Source organism: Nylanderia fulva, unplaced genomic scaffold (assembly GCF_048542155.1).
Source record: "Nylanderia fulva isolate GAGA-0341 unplaced genomic scaffold, ASM4854215v1 Scaffold7, whole genome shotgun sequence".
NCBI lineage: Eukaryota > Metazoa > Arthropoda > Insecta > Hymenoptera > Formicidae > Nylanderia > Nylanderia fulva.
In genome coordinates this window covers 761,022-776,414 of record NW_028190807.1, presented here as the reverse complement: position 1 = coordinate 776,414, position 15,393 = coordinate 761,022, and the positions used below count along the sequence as shown (strand labels likewise).

At 37.9% G+C, this 15,393-nt stretch overlaps 1 protein-coding gene across 8 annotated transcripts in view; it reads left to right on the top strand.

Annotated features, from left to right (window-relative positions):
- LOC114945090 (Sox box protein 15) overlaps nt 1–15,393 on the top strand; it is a 63,753-nt gene that overhangs the window by 26,608 nt on the left and 21,752 nt on the right. For 7 of the 8 annotated variants that reach the window (XR_014926107.1, XM_029321173.2, XM_085488686.1 and 4 more), the window contains one exon: nt 3,987–4,426. Coding sequence is in view for 7 of the 8 variants with exons in the window: in XM_029321173.2 (XP_029177006.1) it covers nt 4,257–4,426 (170 nt within the window). In the remaining variant the exon portion in view is untranslated. Of the gene's footprint in view, nt 1–1,663; nt 1,861–3,986; nt 4,427–15,393 lie in introns of those variants that run through there. The other variant, XM_029321178.2, reaches the window with a different exon arrangement.

The window sequence follows — 15,393 nt, the reverse complement described above, 5'->3', positions numbered from 1 at the left end:
ATCGAAGGAAAGGATAATAAGCGAGAAATATACTCTCTCTTACCCGCCGGCCGGTTCCGTGGTTGGCCGCGCGCGCGTGGGCGTAAACAAGAGAGAGAAAGAGAGAGAGAGAGAGAGAGATCGGTAAGGACGGAGAAAAGAGGCAGAGGCGATTTTCTGAAAAATCCACGGTGAAACGTTCGTTAACGTTCGGTTTAGACGGCACATAACTATCCGCGTGCCGTCCATTGCCCGCGGCAGATAATCCTGTTTCCGATCGAGTAATCGATTCGACTCGACGAAAATCGATCGTCGTTTGAATACGATCGGGAAGCGTATTAAAATTCGTTTCCATCGAGAATACGCGTGATTTCATTCGCGTTTTGTTTTTCAACCAAGATATCGAGATATTTATAATATTATGCGGCGATTTATATTACATTTTCCAATAACTTAACGAGCATATTAAAGAGCGGTTAATTTTCGCGATCGCGCGTGCGATATTCGACGTTTGAATCAGCTGACGAAGCGGAAACGGTCTCTCTCTCTCTCTCTCTCTTTCTCTCGCGTCACGATTACGAATGACTTCTGAAAATTCGCGATAGAATATCTTATGCACGCGATCGATGCGCGGTATCGTTTTACAACGCGACTTAAGATCGAGAGACGGCATCACGCTATTCTCAATTATGCTAATAATAATAGTTTCTTCTAATGCTAATGCATGCAGGAATTCGACAATTATTGCTGCAAACTTCGTTTTGAAATCACACGAGAGATAATGCTCCGAAAAATTAACTTGAAAAAAAGATCTAACGTACGTCTATGTTTTTTTCTCTTTGTTTAAATGGAATTTATTTTTACGCATCAGTGCATTCTCGTTTTCAACATAAACTAAAGATAATTTCTCAGTAAATAATCCGATATTCATTATAATAATATAATTTTATAGATCTGTTTTGATCGAACTTTCAGTTCATAATTCGATATTAATTATAATAATACCTACACTAAAAACAAATTTTCAACTCAATATTAATTTGTTATTGAACACATATAGAAATATTTAAATTAATTCTAACAAAACGTATATATATATATATATATATATTTGACTTAAATATTAATATATCTTCAGTTAACAAAATAATAATTTAGTTGAAAGGTTTAGTCAAATGAACAATATTTTTTCCTCAATGTAGATAATAATTTGGACCATTAATTCTCGCAAGAATTCTCCTTCGTAACTTTATAAATTAGAATTGACAAGTGTGGGGGACAGCGAGAAGCCGACGATTTTCGAATTTTTCGCGCAGAAACGTCGAGATCGTTCATTATGGCGGCATTAGAAAGTAACGGGGCGCGTATATAGCAATATTGATTTATACCTCGTCGATTTATCGAAAGATATACTTATAATGCGTGTCTCATCGGGGGACGAGCGCGCTCATTAAAAGAACGAACCCTGTCACGATATTACTCGCGATCGAAATATACATACGCACGCCGATACTCGGAGTATTACGTAGAGAAGAATGATGGAGGCGCAACACAGAGGTCTCGCGCGCGCGCGAACGAAAACAAACTCTTAGGTGGTGGAGGCAGGGCGCACAGAATCGTGCAGTAATAATAAAGTTTTCGATTGAAAAGGCGCGACGCGCATTCCTCCGTCTACCTTCGTGACATCGGCATCCTCGGCATACGCGACGGTCGTATCGATCTGCCATTGTGATTATTATCGCGTTATATGCGTACGTCTCGCCGCGTGCGTATATGTATATAAATGTGTGTGTGTATACGTGTTTGTATCTGTGAACGCGAGGATTGAGACCTCTCCGAAGAGAGACGTGTTATGCCTTTCCTCGTGATTTTCATCGCTTTGTATGTAGAATATACTCCTTTTTCTTTTTTTCATTATTTTCCTTCGTGCGATTTAGTTTTTTCCGTTTTTAATTATGAGCGTCCGCAGAGTTTTTTCCTGAGGAGGGGCATGATAAAAATATTTTTGGTTTCTTCCTTAATTTTTAAAATTCTTATTTCGATATTGTTATATTAAGTGAAATTGCAAATAAATTCCAGTATTTATTCACAAGGAGAGCAAATGTTTAATTTTTTATTACTTTGTTATTTTGATATTTTTGTATTAAATAAAATTGCAAATAAATTCCAGCGTTTATTCACAAGGGGAGCAAATGCTTAATTTTTTTTACCGATTCTAAATTTCAATGGGAGGGAGGCGATGCCATGAGTCTAATTAAACGCCGCATCGAAGTGCGCTCTACGAATCTCTCCCTCTTCGGGAGATATTCCGGGAAAGTCTCCGATTACGTTTTGTGTGCGTCGAGGAGAGATTCCGCGTAAACTTACGTGCACGTAATCGCGTACTACGTAATCGGATAATCGCGAACGAGTCGCACGCAAGGATCGGGTTTCGTAGGTTTCGGCTTTTCTATCCTACATCGCGGGCCTCGTCGTTATGCATTCGTAACATTCCGCGCTTAATTGCCATTCGATTCGCGTACACCGGCGAAACGTCGCGGGTGTTTTACCAGCCCAGTTATTTACTGGCGATTAATCCGATCTATATTATATACGATATCGCGGCGCGATTAAACGCTCCGATCGCTTTAACCAGCTGGGATATAACGCGGTGTCCTAACTCGCGCGGTGGTCGAGACGATCAATTTCGTCGGGAAAATTATAAACAGCGAAATTGTTTCTTCTCCCTCTTTTTTATTTTGTTTTTTTTTTTCTTTTCTTTTTTTACGTTGCGAGTCGAATTTAAATTTAAATTTAAATTAAATAGATATCGCGCCGTTTCGCATCGTAGTTTTAATTAGGAAAATTGAGCATTCGATGCTTATTTTCGGGATTCTTTTAAACTTTTTTTTATCGTGATTCTGTCAACATAAAATATATTAATTGATATATTTTCTGAATTTTAATGGGGCTGATAAAGAACTGATAAATAATGCTGGTTGACATAATGGAAAAGTTTCGCTCGAGCGGAAAATCAAAGTATTAGTTGTTCAATCAGTATAATTTTAATTATATATTAAAGGTTTTAATTATATTTTATATACTATATTTGTGATATATGATGTATTGAATTTGCACTGTTTATAATATATTTTTTTAATAATTAAATATCTCGGATAATTCTCAACACGACATCGACGTCCCTTCGATCCGCATTTTATAAATTCCTGCCTTTCAATCTTTTTCTCAATCACGGGCGAGAAAAAACGCGATTCGACGATATTAATTTTTGCGCGATGGAAACTCGCGAATGATTATAGTCATTTTCGTAAGATATCCTTACGACGGCTATTAACCGACGGAATCGAGTAGAAGTCGATCGAGATATCCAGATGCCGATCGCTATCCGACGTGACTTTTCGAGCCCTTCGATTATGTGAGCTCCTTCCCCCTCTTTAATCTGTTTACGGTCGGAAATTAAATTAAAACACTTTTATTAAAACCACAATATTATCCTGCATGTAGATCGAGAAGGGTAAAAGGGAAAATTATATAATCGCGGAATTTAATCGCTCAAAGCGCGAGATTTGACAGCTGTTGCAAAACCTGCATCTAAAAACAAATTAAAATTTAATTAAATATATATATATATATATTATATATCAAGTAAATAAATATATATATATTTAATTAAATATTTAATATATATATTTAATAAAAAATATATATATTTATGAAGTAAATATATTTCGAATCAAATTACATATTCATAAAAATTGTAAAAAAAAATCCTCTCGGCGATAATAATTATTTCTCGTCTCATTATCGTCGGGAAAAATTGTCACGTGTCTCGTTTCGTTCACCCGACGGCGAAAATAATTCTCGTTATTTAAATTCATCGACGGTCATCGACATGCGAGTCGCGCGTCTCTCCTTTTAACAACCCGCCTTCATCGATCATCCGTCTAAATACGTATGTACACGTCATTAATACTCAAGTAAATGAATCTATTTTCCATGATTAACAGGCGACTCGCGTGCGGATGGAGGATCGCGCTGGGAGCTAAACGGACGATTTCGCGCTGCCAGCCGGACAGGACAGGACGATGTCATTGTCATTGAGTGTCGCGTTTCCTTATACGTTGATACGAGAGTGCGAGTGAATTACGAAGACAGAAGGGGGTGGAAGGGGCGAGAAGAGTGGCAGAAAACCGAGGGACCAAGAGAGGGAGAAAAGAGTGCATCAAATGCGTGTGAGATGGATGATACGCCAAAGAAAAGCGAAGCAGTGCTAATATATGGATGCCCATGGGTGGAACTTGGCCGAAATGTGCCAGCGTTACCATCACGCTATTCCGGCAGCGGCGGCGGCGCAGAATTCCTCGCCAGCTAGGGATCCTGCCATCGTCCAAGGCCTGTCAACAGCCCCCCATATCGATCAAGCCAGTCCGTCTTACTCTCACTACACGTAAGTCAAAATCTCTTCCTTCTTTTCTTTTCTTTTTTTTCTTTTTTTAACCCCTTTTTTAAAACCACAATATTATCCTGCATGTAGATCGAGAAGGGTAAAAGGGAAAATTATATAATCGTGGAATTTAATCGTTCAAAGCGCGAGATTTGGCAGCTGTTGCAAAACCTGCATCTAAAAACAAATTAAAATTTAATTAAATATATATATATATATATATATTATATATTAAGTAAATATATATATCAGCATGGATGTCCGCAGGAGGGAACAAAAGGGGCATTTGGCCTCCTTCGAATTATTAAGAATTTGCTCTCTTTTTGATTAAATACTAGAATTTATTTGCATATTTAATATGAGAAAAATGATAAGAAAATTATATTAGAGTCATGGGGAGTCTGTAGGAGGGTGGGGGCATTTGCCCCCCTTAGAATCAATTAAAAAATTAAGTATCTGTACTCCTTTTGAATGAACATGGACATTTTTTTGCATATTTAATATAAAAAATTGAATTTATAAAAATTAAGAAAGAACAAAAAATAAGAAACAAATAAAATTTAATCATGGCCCCCTCTTATCTCTGGAAAGAATCTGCAGACGCTCACGTTTGTCAGCAATCTGGGTCTTTTAAGGCACAAGCAAATTTCCATTCTTTCCCAAATTACTGTTTAAATTTCACCTTGTATAAACAATCGGGTATAATATTTATTAGATATTGAAATAGAGATATTAACAAATAATCGAGAATTTTTCTGGATTTGTTGAAAGTCTAGAACTTAAAAACAAAGAATCCAGTTTGCTGACGGAGAGTTAATCTCATATTTATATTTTATGAAGCGCCAAGATCTCTCTACACGGAGAGAATTTTCTCTTAGATTTTTCAGAACCCTGAAAATTATGGTAATCGTGAGACAATATATTGGAAGAATTTTTTATAAGAGTTTTTCTGATCAATATTTATCCCAATAAAAAAATTAATATGTACACAGTAAAATTAATCAAACATAATTTTTGCATATTTAATTTTTGCATCTTATTATGGCATATATATATTAATATTTTCTATTGTGTGCAAAAATATTAATCATGATTTTCAGGGTAAAAATTTTGAAAGAAAATTCTCTATACTTTTCGCGCGAGCGAAAATTCGAATCGGAAGAAGGCCGAGACTCTTTCACCCGAAAAAATTGTATTCTAAGCGCCACGAGGATCCTCTTAATTTAAGATGATATTCTTAATTTATTCTTATATTTTCAGAAAAAAATATACTGAAATTTAGAGAAATCTCTTAAATTAAGGATCCTCTTGGTGCTTAGAATACAAAACTTTTTCGGTGTTAACGACGTGCCCGAATTTCGGCGCGCGTGGCCCAAACCCCGACGATGATATCGCGAGCGTTATCACGGGTCCTTCCTCTCTCTCAATTGTATCGCGTATATATTAATAACGATACGGCGAATTAGGGATAAGTATACGACCGCGCGGTCAGGCCTCCCCGGTAATCCTGTTATTAGCGCGGCGATTAGGGGAAGATGATCCCCGGGCAAATTGTAGGGGCGTGTACCGCGCGTGTTTGGTTAACATAATCGCCGATCCGCGAGAGTCTCTCGAGAAGATATACACATATATATATATATATATGTATACCATATATATACATATATGTATAAGGACGTTTCTCTCACCCCCGAGAAGCCCCATCTCGCTCGCGCGTCTCGTTTCCCTCCTTTTTAAATTTTCTTCAGTCTTCTCCTCTCACCCCACCCCTTCTTCTCCACCCCCGCGCACCCCCACATGTGTCTTGGTGTGTTGAAAATCCATTAAATTGCAGTTTACGCTCGAGATTCAATGTTTCACTATTATTATGTCGTACGAGGGCAAAGAGGATAAAAGTGGTGTTCTCCCTTACTTTCTCTCTCTCTCTCTCTCTCTCTCTCTCTCTCCCTCGATCCTTTGGGAGGACTGTTAAGGAGGAGGTTGAGAAAATAGCATGCGCACTGCTGGCATGCGTTTCTAACGTATCGTATAATTTCAGCTATTTCTTATCTCGTTTGCTCGCAGTCTTATTTGCTTGTGTCTTCTTAAGCCACACGTATTTGCGAGATGCTGCGAAGATTTTATATTCAATGTGTTCTTCATTTTTTACGCTCGCGCGTCTGTAAAAAAAAATCACCGAGATATTTGACAAAAGGAGCGCAACAGAAAAAAAGTTAAAAATATCGCATTAATTTGATATGCAATTCGGACCTCTGTTTATGCGTCGCGCGTGGCTAGAAAGGATAATAGATAATTCTTTTTTTCGTCCGCGGTGTTTCCTGACGACGAAAATCAGCTTCATTAAAATTGTTCCGCCCATTTATTCCCATTTTGTCGCTGCCAGCCGTCGCACGGATCGCGTACCACGTCACGTTATTTCATACGCACGCACGCACGCACGTTGGACATAATTCCGGCAGATTTTATTCGAAACTCTGGCAAAAAGGTTGCAGAAATTTTTAACGTGTAATTTACTTCTAAATTCACGAAAAAAATATTAATCGCCTGGCTGTTCCTATATATTATACTTGAAATTTAATTACCGTGCCTAAAATTTAGCTATGCACAGAGAGAATTTTCTCTTAGTACTTATCCCGAAAATTGTGATAATCAATAGGAGAGTATTGGAAGAATTTTATATTTCTCTGATTAATATATTTTTATCACGATAAAAAAAAATATTAATATCTAAGTACCACAAGAAGATATAAAATATGTTCGATTAATTTTACTATGTACATATTAATAATCTTTATTGTGATATGAAATATTAATCAGAGAAACTCTTATAAAATTCTTCTAATACTATATTGTCCTACGATTATTATAATTTTCAGGATAAATTCTAAAAGAAAATTCTCTCTGTGTGATGACTAATATTTCGTTTCCGTGAGCATTAATTTTTTTATCGAAATCTTCATAAGATATATAATATAAAGTTTGAATGAATTTTTAATTAGAAACATTTTTAAATGTGTCTTTTTCCTTTTATAATGTATCTTTGGGTGGTCGGTGAATTTACGATGACACGAAGATAATAACGCTGTAATAATTCCAATACGTACTCGATCGATTCTCGTATTAATTGAGATAGAATAAAAATCTTCACTCGAATATATCGAGAGACGAGGATCTCTTTTTCATCCGATATTAATCGTTTTCATCTGCGGCTCTCGGAAACAATTAATTTCCATCGCATCTGCGGGGATTTCCTTTCTCATTTTAACCAAGAAAAAAAAATATATATATATATATAAATATCGGTCGTCGATTAAAAATATTAGTTACACGTATTCACACACTTGTTTGAAGTATCTTGACGCTACGTGCCGCGGCATTTTAATTTGACGTTTCGCGCAAAGGCAAATTATCGCACGCGAGCATAACTTTTGTTCTCTCGCGTGATAAGAATTAATATCTCGACGCGGTTGTCGCGCTTACTCGAGGCGCTCGGAGGCTCAATTTGCAAACATCGATTACATATATATATCGATAGGAACGTCAATAATTCCGCGAACGACATGTTACACCGTCCCCGGGGGTCTCCGGTTTTTCTCGGTACTCGGCGACTCGAGCTGGAAAAATAATAAGTCCTCCTCGAAAAACGCGTCGTCGTATCTCATCATGCTCTTACGGACGGCTTGATGGATCGATATTTCGGTGCGGGATTTTTCAACTTTTTGCTACGCCGTTACGTCGGAATACGAAATCGAAGAAGAAGCCGCTTGTTATGGAGCGATGACGTCGCGCTTGACCCCTGGCATGATGCGTGTCGTCGACGACCTTGTAATTTCTACGATCGCGGTGACTCAGATCGGTGACTTGACGATTAAGCAATGACTGGCAGTTAATTACGGATTAACTGTCGGTTATAGTTATTTCGACGATTTAAATATAGGCACTCGGCAACAATTTCGCGGGATACATTTATCGGTGTTTGCTGCGAAAGACGTTTTGCGTGCATGTGTGATTTCACGATTTTTCATCTATATTAATGAAGATTTTCTTTCGATTCAGATATCTGTTTTTCTTCGAAATGATATCGTTATCCTTTTTGTGTCCAATACGTAGAAGAAAATTGCGAGATAATGAACTTATTATTTGCATTGTAAACGTGGATTGCTGCAATTAATGTAAAGCTATGTCCTCACTGGACCGACAACGAGCAACTTTTTCTTGCTAAACGTTTCAAAATAATTCGACATGTGTCAACTTGCGACAACATTTTGTCCATACCAGGAATATTTGAGTTTTGTTTCTATTTCCGTTTTAACCGCGACTGTGTCATTGAAAATTGAAGATCCTCCCTGAAGGAACATTTCTTCCTTTATTGACGCGTGTTTAATTTTTCTTTTATGTTTACCGCTTCAAATGGAAACACGCAACAAGTGACAACTTTTATTGCTGGCAACAGAAACAGTAAGGAACTTTAAGAAACTTTCAGCAACAGCTAGCAACTTTTTAAAGAAACATCAACAAAAAGTTGCTCGTTGTTGCTTTAGTGAGGACGCAGCTTATTAAGAAAGTTTCAGCAACAGCTAGCAACTTTTTTAAGAAACATGGAACATTAACAAAAAATTGCTTGTTGATGCTCCAGTGAAGATGCAGCTTAAGAAACATTCAGCAACAGCTAGCATTTTTTTTTTTTTAAACATGGAACATCAACAAAAAGTTGCTCGTTGTTGCTGCAGTGAAGACAATTTAAGAAACTTTTAGCAACAGCTAGCAACTTTTTAAAGAAACATCAACAAAAAGTTGCTGGTTGTTGTTCTAGTGAGGACGCAGCTTATTAAGAAAGTTTCAGCAACAGCTAGCAACTTTTTTAAGAAACATGGAACATTAACAAAAAATTACTCGTTGATGCTCCAGTGAAGATGCAGCTTAAGAAACTTTCAGCAACAATTAGCAACTTTTTTAAAAAATATGAAACATTAACAAAAAGTTGCTCGTTGTTGCTGCAGTGAAGACAATTTAAGAAACTTCAGCAACAGCTAACAACTTGTTTAAAAAATATGAAACATTAACAAAAAGTTGCTCGTTGTTGCTGCAGTGAAGACACAATTTAAGAAACTTTCAGCAACAGCTAGCAAGTTTTTTTAAAAACCATGAAACATCAACAACGGTGAGGACGCAGCTTGATGAAATGTGTACACCTGACGAACGATCGATCGCTGCATATCGAACGATCGGTTTTCGATACATGGGTACATGAAAGAGTTAGATGTGCGCGTCGCGCGCGATTTTAGGACGATCGTAAATCTGCAGTGCATTTAAACGTAATGGCGAGATAGCGACTTATCGACGGATCGAAACTCATTTGCAACTACGTAAATTTGCATCGTTGAAAACAATGGCCGCGCGGGATTAATGAATTGAGATAATTAAATGTGTCCTCCTCGCCGATATGCACGTAAATATACCGGATATTATTCGATCGACCACGCTTCGTTGAAAAGAAAACAAAGCAGTTTTCAGAGATAATCACAGATGACAATTTTAATATATACACTGAGAATTTTCTCTTGAAATTTACCCTCAAAATCATGATAATCATGGGACAATATTGAAAGAATTTTATAAGAGTTTCTCTTATAAAATTAATATTTGCACCACAATAAAAAATATTAATATCCACAATGAGATATAAATAAAATTAACCAGAGAAACTTCTATATAAAATTTTTTTCAGCACTATTTTATTATTCCAACACAATTACCAAGATTTCAGGATAAATTCTAAGAGAAAATCCTCGATGAAAAATTCCATCGTTTCTTTAAACTCGGAAAATATTCGCGTAGAATTTTTTCAGCGGACCGTTATGTCGACTTTGCGTCTCGACACAGTTCCGCAATTAACGCAACCGTATTCCAGGGAGGGAGGGGATTAAACGGCCGCTATATCCTCCCAAGAAGCTAGGCCTGGGAATTTTCGTCGCTCGACGGTATCTCCGGTCGTATCGCGCGCGGACACCTCTCCTTCCCGAGGTGTGCTGTGTAGAAATCTTCGATTCTTCCTTACTCGGTCGCAGGAAGTCGTACGTAATGGCTCCGCTGTTGGCTCTGAGGTCAGAGAAGGTGTATTATACGAAAGAGAAAGAGTGAGACGGGGATAAATACATAAATGAGAGAAAGAGAGACGTATAAACGGACGGACTTTTGCGCGGCAGTTCCGTTCCGCGGTCTTAAACAACCCGAGTAAAGGTTTCGGGGATGCGCTTTCTTTCTCGTTCTCAAATCTGAAACGCGCCGGAGCGTTAGTAGTGCAGAGGTGAGCGGCTGGGGTCGTCACTTCCGCTTACCAACCGAACCCAACGTTGGCCATTCGATTTGAAAGTTTAATCGGGGGCTTATAAAATTACGGTCTCTCTCTCTCTCTGTGCATCTTTTCAGGCTTCGATCGCGAGCGAATTTTTTCTTACCAGGATCAGGGTGTCTAGCGGTCAGGGAAATCTGGGAAACCGAGTATTGTCAGGGAAAAGTCAAGAAATTTTACTATTTATCTGGATTTTTTTACATTATTCTATACGTTTCAATAATTGAAATTTTTTATTAAATAAATATAAACTTTTCCGTGACTGCCAGCACGCTACTTTTCTGTGTTGTTAAAAATCGATTCATCTACAGCGTGTTCGTTAATTTATATTCTCATCGTCGTGTTATTTTATTTCAATGTGTTTGATAGAGACAAAACTAAAAAACTTGATATAATGTAAATAAAAAAGATGATTATTTAAATAGTTTCTAGCGACAAGTTTGTTTCGATTATCGTACATAATACAGATTGTATAATTGATTAAAAATTTTGTTTCTTTAATTTCTGAATCATTTCACTGTTGACAAAAATATCTCAAGGATTTCATGATTTAATATTTAATTGATTTATCATATAGATATATGCAAATTATATATTTGGAAAAAATGAATTTCTGGTCTTGGAAAATGTGAAAAAGTCAGGGTATTTTTTTCATCGAGTCTGCTGGACACCCTGAGGATAATTATACAATATATCGGATATCGGATTTCTTGAATTTCGAGAATAATATCGCTCGTTAATATGCGCGATGCGCGTTAATAAACACGCGCCTTGGTCGTGTAACGGTACAGTGTCTCCCCGTCCGTCGTGATTTATTTATGATTGGCGCGATCGGCTCCGCATCGGCGCATTTCGCGCATATCGGCGCGAATACAGATCGATTCTCCACCCACACACGTGGGATATACGCGTGTTGCACGTAATGGTTCTCTTGCACGCGCTCGCGCGCGTGCACAATATAATGTATACGCGTGTATGCACGCGCGAGTATGTTTCGCCACTTTTATGCGAATGCGCCGCGTCTCGCCTCTCGTCGAGCAATGCGAAGGGTGTGTTCGATCCGGCGCGATTATTTGAATAAAATGCGCCACGACGTCACGGAGACGCGCGTTTCGAAAGCTTTCTCCGTACTTGTCTTCGACGATTCAATCCCTCTCCTACCCCAGGATTTTTTCCACGAGCATAATTCAATTTTTTTTGTTTTTTATTTTTATATTAAATATGCAAATAAATCTCAGTGTTTATTATGCGAAAGGAGAGTGAACCTTTTTTACCGATTCCAAAAGGGAAGCAAATACTCCCTCTTGCTCCATGATTTTTTAAGAAATTCAGGTCCATGTTCTCCCCCTTTTCTCGATCTGAAGGAACGAAGAGGGAAGAAATAATTTATCCAAGGAGGGAAACGAATTATTTATCCAAGAAATAATTTATTTAACCCTCCGTCAACAATCTGGGTCTTTTAAGACACAAGCTTTTTTCCATTTTTCCCAAATTGCTGTTTAAATGTCGCTTTGTATTAACAATTGGATTTAATTTTGGCTTTCAAGTCTATTGGAAATTGTAATAGAGATATTGACAAATGGTGCAGAATTTTGTTGGACTTTTTGAAAGTCTAGAACATAAAAATAATATAGGGTGAACTTATAAGACTCACATTTGCTGACGAAGGGTGGTTAAAGATCTAAAAATTGCATAATAATTTATCCAAGTATGTAAGCGATTTGTTAAACCATTTCTTTGATCGAAAACTAAAACGAATTCAGAATTGTTTAATTTTTTAAAAGTCTAGAACATAAAAATAATATAGCGTGAACTTAAAAGACTCACGTTTGCTGATGAAGGATTAAGCATCTAAAAATCCAAGTATGTGAGTGATTTTTGGAATCATGTCTTTGATCAAAAAAGGAGAGATACGCTAATTCTCGGTCTAAAAATCAACTAAAAAAAAAAAAACGTTGACGAGAGAGTGCCTGCTCCGGTTGCCTGGTCCGGCCTGCGTGCCGACGAACCGTGCAGGACGAACGTACGGCGGTTTTCCTTCGTTCCTCTCGAAGGAGAGCGTCTCCGACGGCGAAGATTCATGAGGCTCGACGGACAAACGGACGGACGGACGGACGTGCCGATTTAGAGGATCGCCGCTCCGTTGTTGTTCTTTGTCTCCTCGCTCGGCCGACTCTGACGTGTACATAGCCGCGTGTATATAGCGTGTCTGTGCTCCGGTAGGTCGTGGCCTGTGGCAGCTCCTCCGCGGAGAGGAGCTTATTTGTAACGTGCCAGGCGACGCGTTTCGGTGTGTGGAAGGATAACTGTCCGCTTTTCCTTGACACGCTTTGCGCCGACGTCTCGTCACCGTCGCGGCATCTTGGCATCGATTTTTTTTCTCCTTTTTTTACGATGTAGACTGACATTTTTCGGCGGAGAAGCGTGTCTTCTTCAAAGACATAATGGTTTCATATTTTTCTTCTACTCAATAGCCATGAGACTTCAGATCTTTTTTTTTAAATTTTTAAAAAATGATTACATATTTTTAAAAATTTATTTTATCTATAATTGTCTTTGAGAGTTTCGTTTCATCTAAACGGAATCAATCTTCAATAGACGACGTTAAATCATGAAATCAGCATCACTTTGTTTAACACCCTAAAACCTCTCTTCCTAAAAAATTCGGCAATGATCATGGACATATTTTTTTTAATTTTCTTTTATTTTTAAAATTAAAAAAAATTGTTTATATACTTAAAAAAATTGATTTTAATTATAATTGTCTTCGATAATTCCATTTAATCTTCAATAGACGGCGTTAAATCATGAAATCAGGCATAACTGATTTTTTTTAATACGAAAGAGGGGTTTTTACCCCAAAACCCCTCTTCCTAAAAAATTCGCCAATCATCCAGGAGATGATTAATTTCATGCGAATCCGCAGATTTGTCATCGGGAAAATTTGCTTGCGTTCTTACGTATGCTTATGAACGCGATGCATCAATGCCCGACGATGACTCCTGGCGAATTAATATTTTCGAAACGACGCGTGCTCATTGCATTCGCGATCGGAGACCCGCGTGTGTGCTTCCTTCAACTCTCGCGGTGCAATCACCCCACATGAATCATTAAAGAAACAATGCTGAAGGCAGTGGCGTATCTATCGTATGCGTGGGTGGTGCAGCTGCGCCGACGCGGGCGAAACCCGGGGAATCTTGGCCGCGGGTTTAACGGCTTTTAATTTTGTATCGTATCTGGTATCCGCCTCGAGAGGTTCCGCCAATTTTTTTCTTTTTTTTTTAAATCAGCGATGAAGAGTACCGTCTTCGCGAGGAGCACCGAGAGTTTCAAGAGCATATTTCGCTTACGTTATCATCATCATTTTTATTTATCATTATTATTGCTATTGTTCTTTCTTTACCCGAAACAGATTTTATATTTTCAGCCAATAATAGTGGAATTTGCAACTTATTGTTATTAAAGTCACTAGATAAAAGTTACATGAACACAAAATTCAGTTAAAGTTAAGTAAAGATTAAATTAACTGAAGTTAAACCAAAAGTTAATTTTTAAAAACATTATTTATATTAAATTAGAATTTCGTTGGTAATTCTTTTAAAATTTATAATAACAAATAACAAAGAAATTTTCATTTTTATTTAGAATTATATTTTTTGATAATTACACTTGATGACAAATGAACATAAAAATTAAGAGAATACTTTAATTTAAAAATAATACGTTTATAACTTATAAAAAGACAATGGTATTCAGAGATAAAAAGATTGTAAAAAAAGTCTATTCTTTACATTATCCGACGTCATTTTGGCTCTAATGGATTGCGGTACTTTGAGTATCTAGCAACTTTAATCGATATAAATTGACATTTCCCAAATTCTAGCGAATTTTGAAAATACTTTGACAAAAATGTGTCCTCTATTGTGCAATCTGACTCCATTTAAGATCGCGATAAAACCGCGTTCTCGCCTCGGTCGAGTCGTGCGTGCGATTCGTATCGGGCATCACATATCGATATATCGAAACAGGAGCGCGCGAGGTTTTATCAGCGCGAGACGGAGCTAATTTCTCGCTACGTAAGTAGTATAAAGGGTGGCAAAAACGCGACGCGGCAAAGTTTATTGAATGAAAATGCCGCCGGTACGTTTTTGTCCCCGAACCGAACGAAACAATGGCCATTATATGGAACACTCGCGCGCGCGCATATATATACATATACATGTTTCGTCACGGCTTGCCTAGGACCAAATAGACGTGTCTGTCTGTATGTGCGAGCACACGAACCCATCTCGCGCGCGCGCGCACGCGCGACAGACAGCTGTTCGTAGCATTATACTCGGCGCACGGTCGCATAATGCCTTAAGGACAATCGTGGGAATTCCATTAAGTGGCCTTGAATGGTTCATTCATGTCGATCAACTCTTTTTCCTAACGGAGCGGTTGACAGATCAATCGGCCGAGAGCGACCCACGGGATTTCACTCCGATTCGTTTGCTTCTTCCTCGAGAAAAGAGAGAGAGAGAGAAATCATGCACAGCCAAAGTCAATTACTATCGCGCAATCCGCGATACGAAATCGATCTCTCGCGTCACTCGCCCGAGATCATCTGTGCCTATCG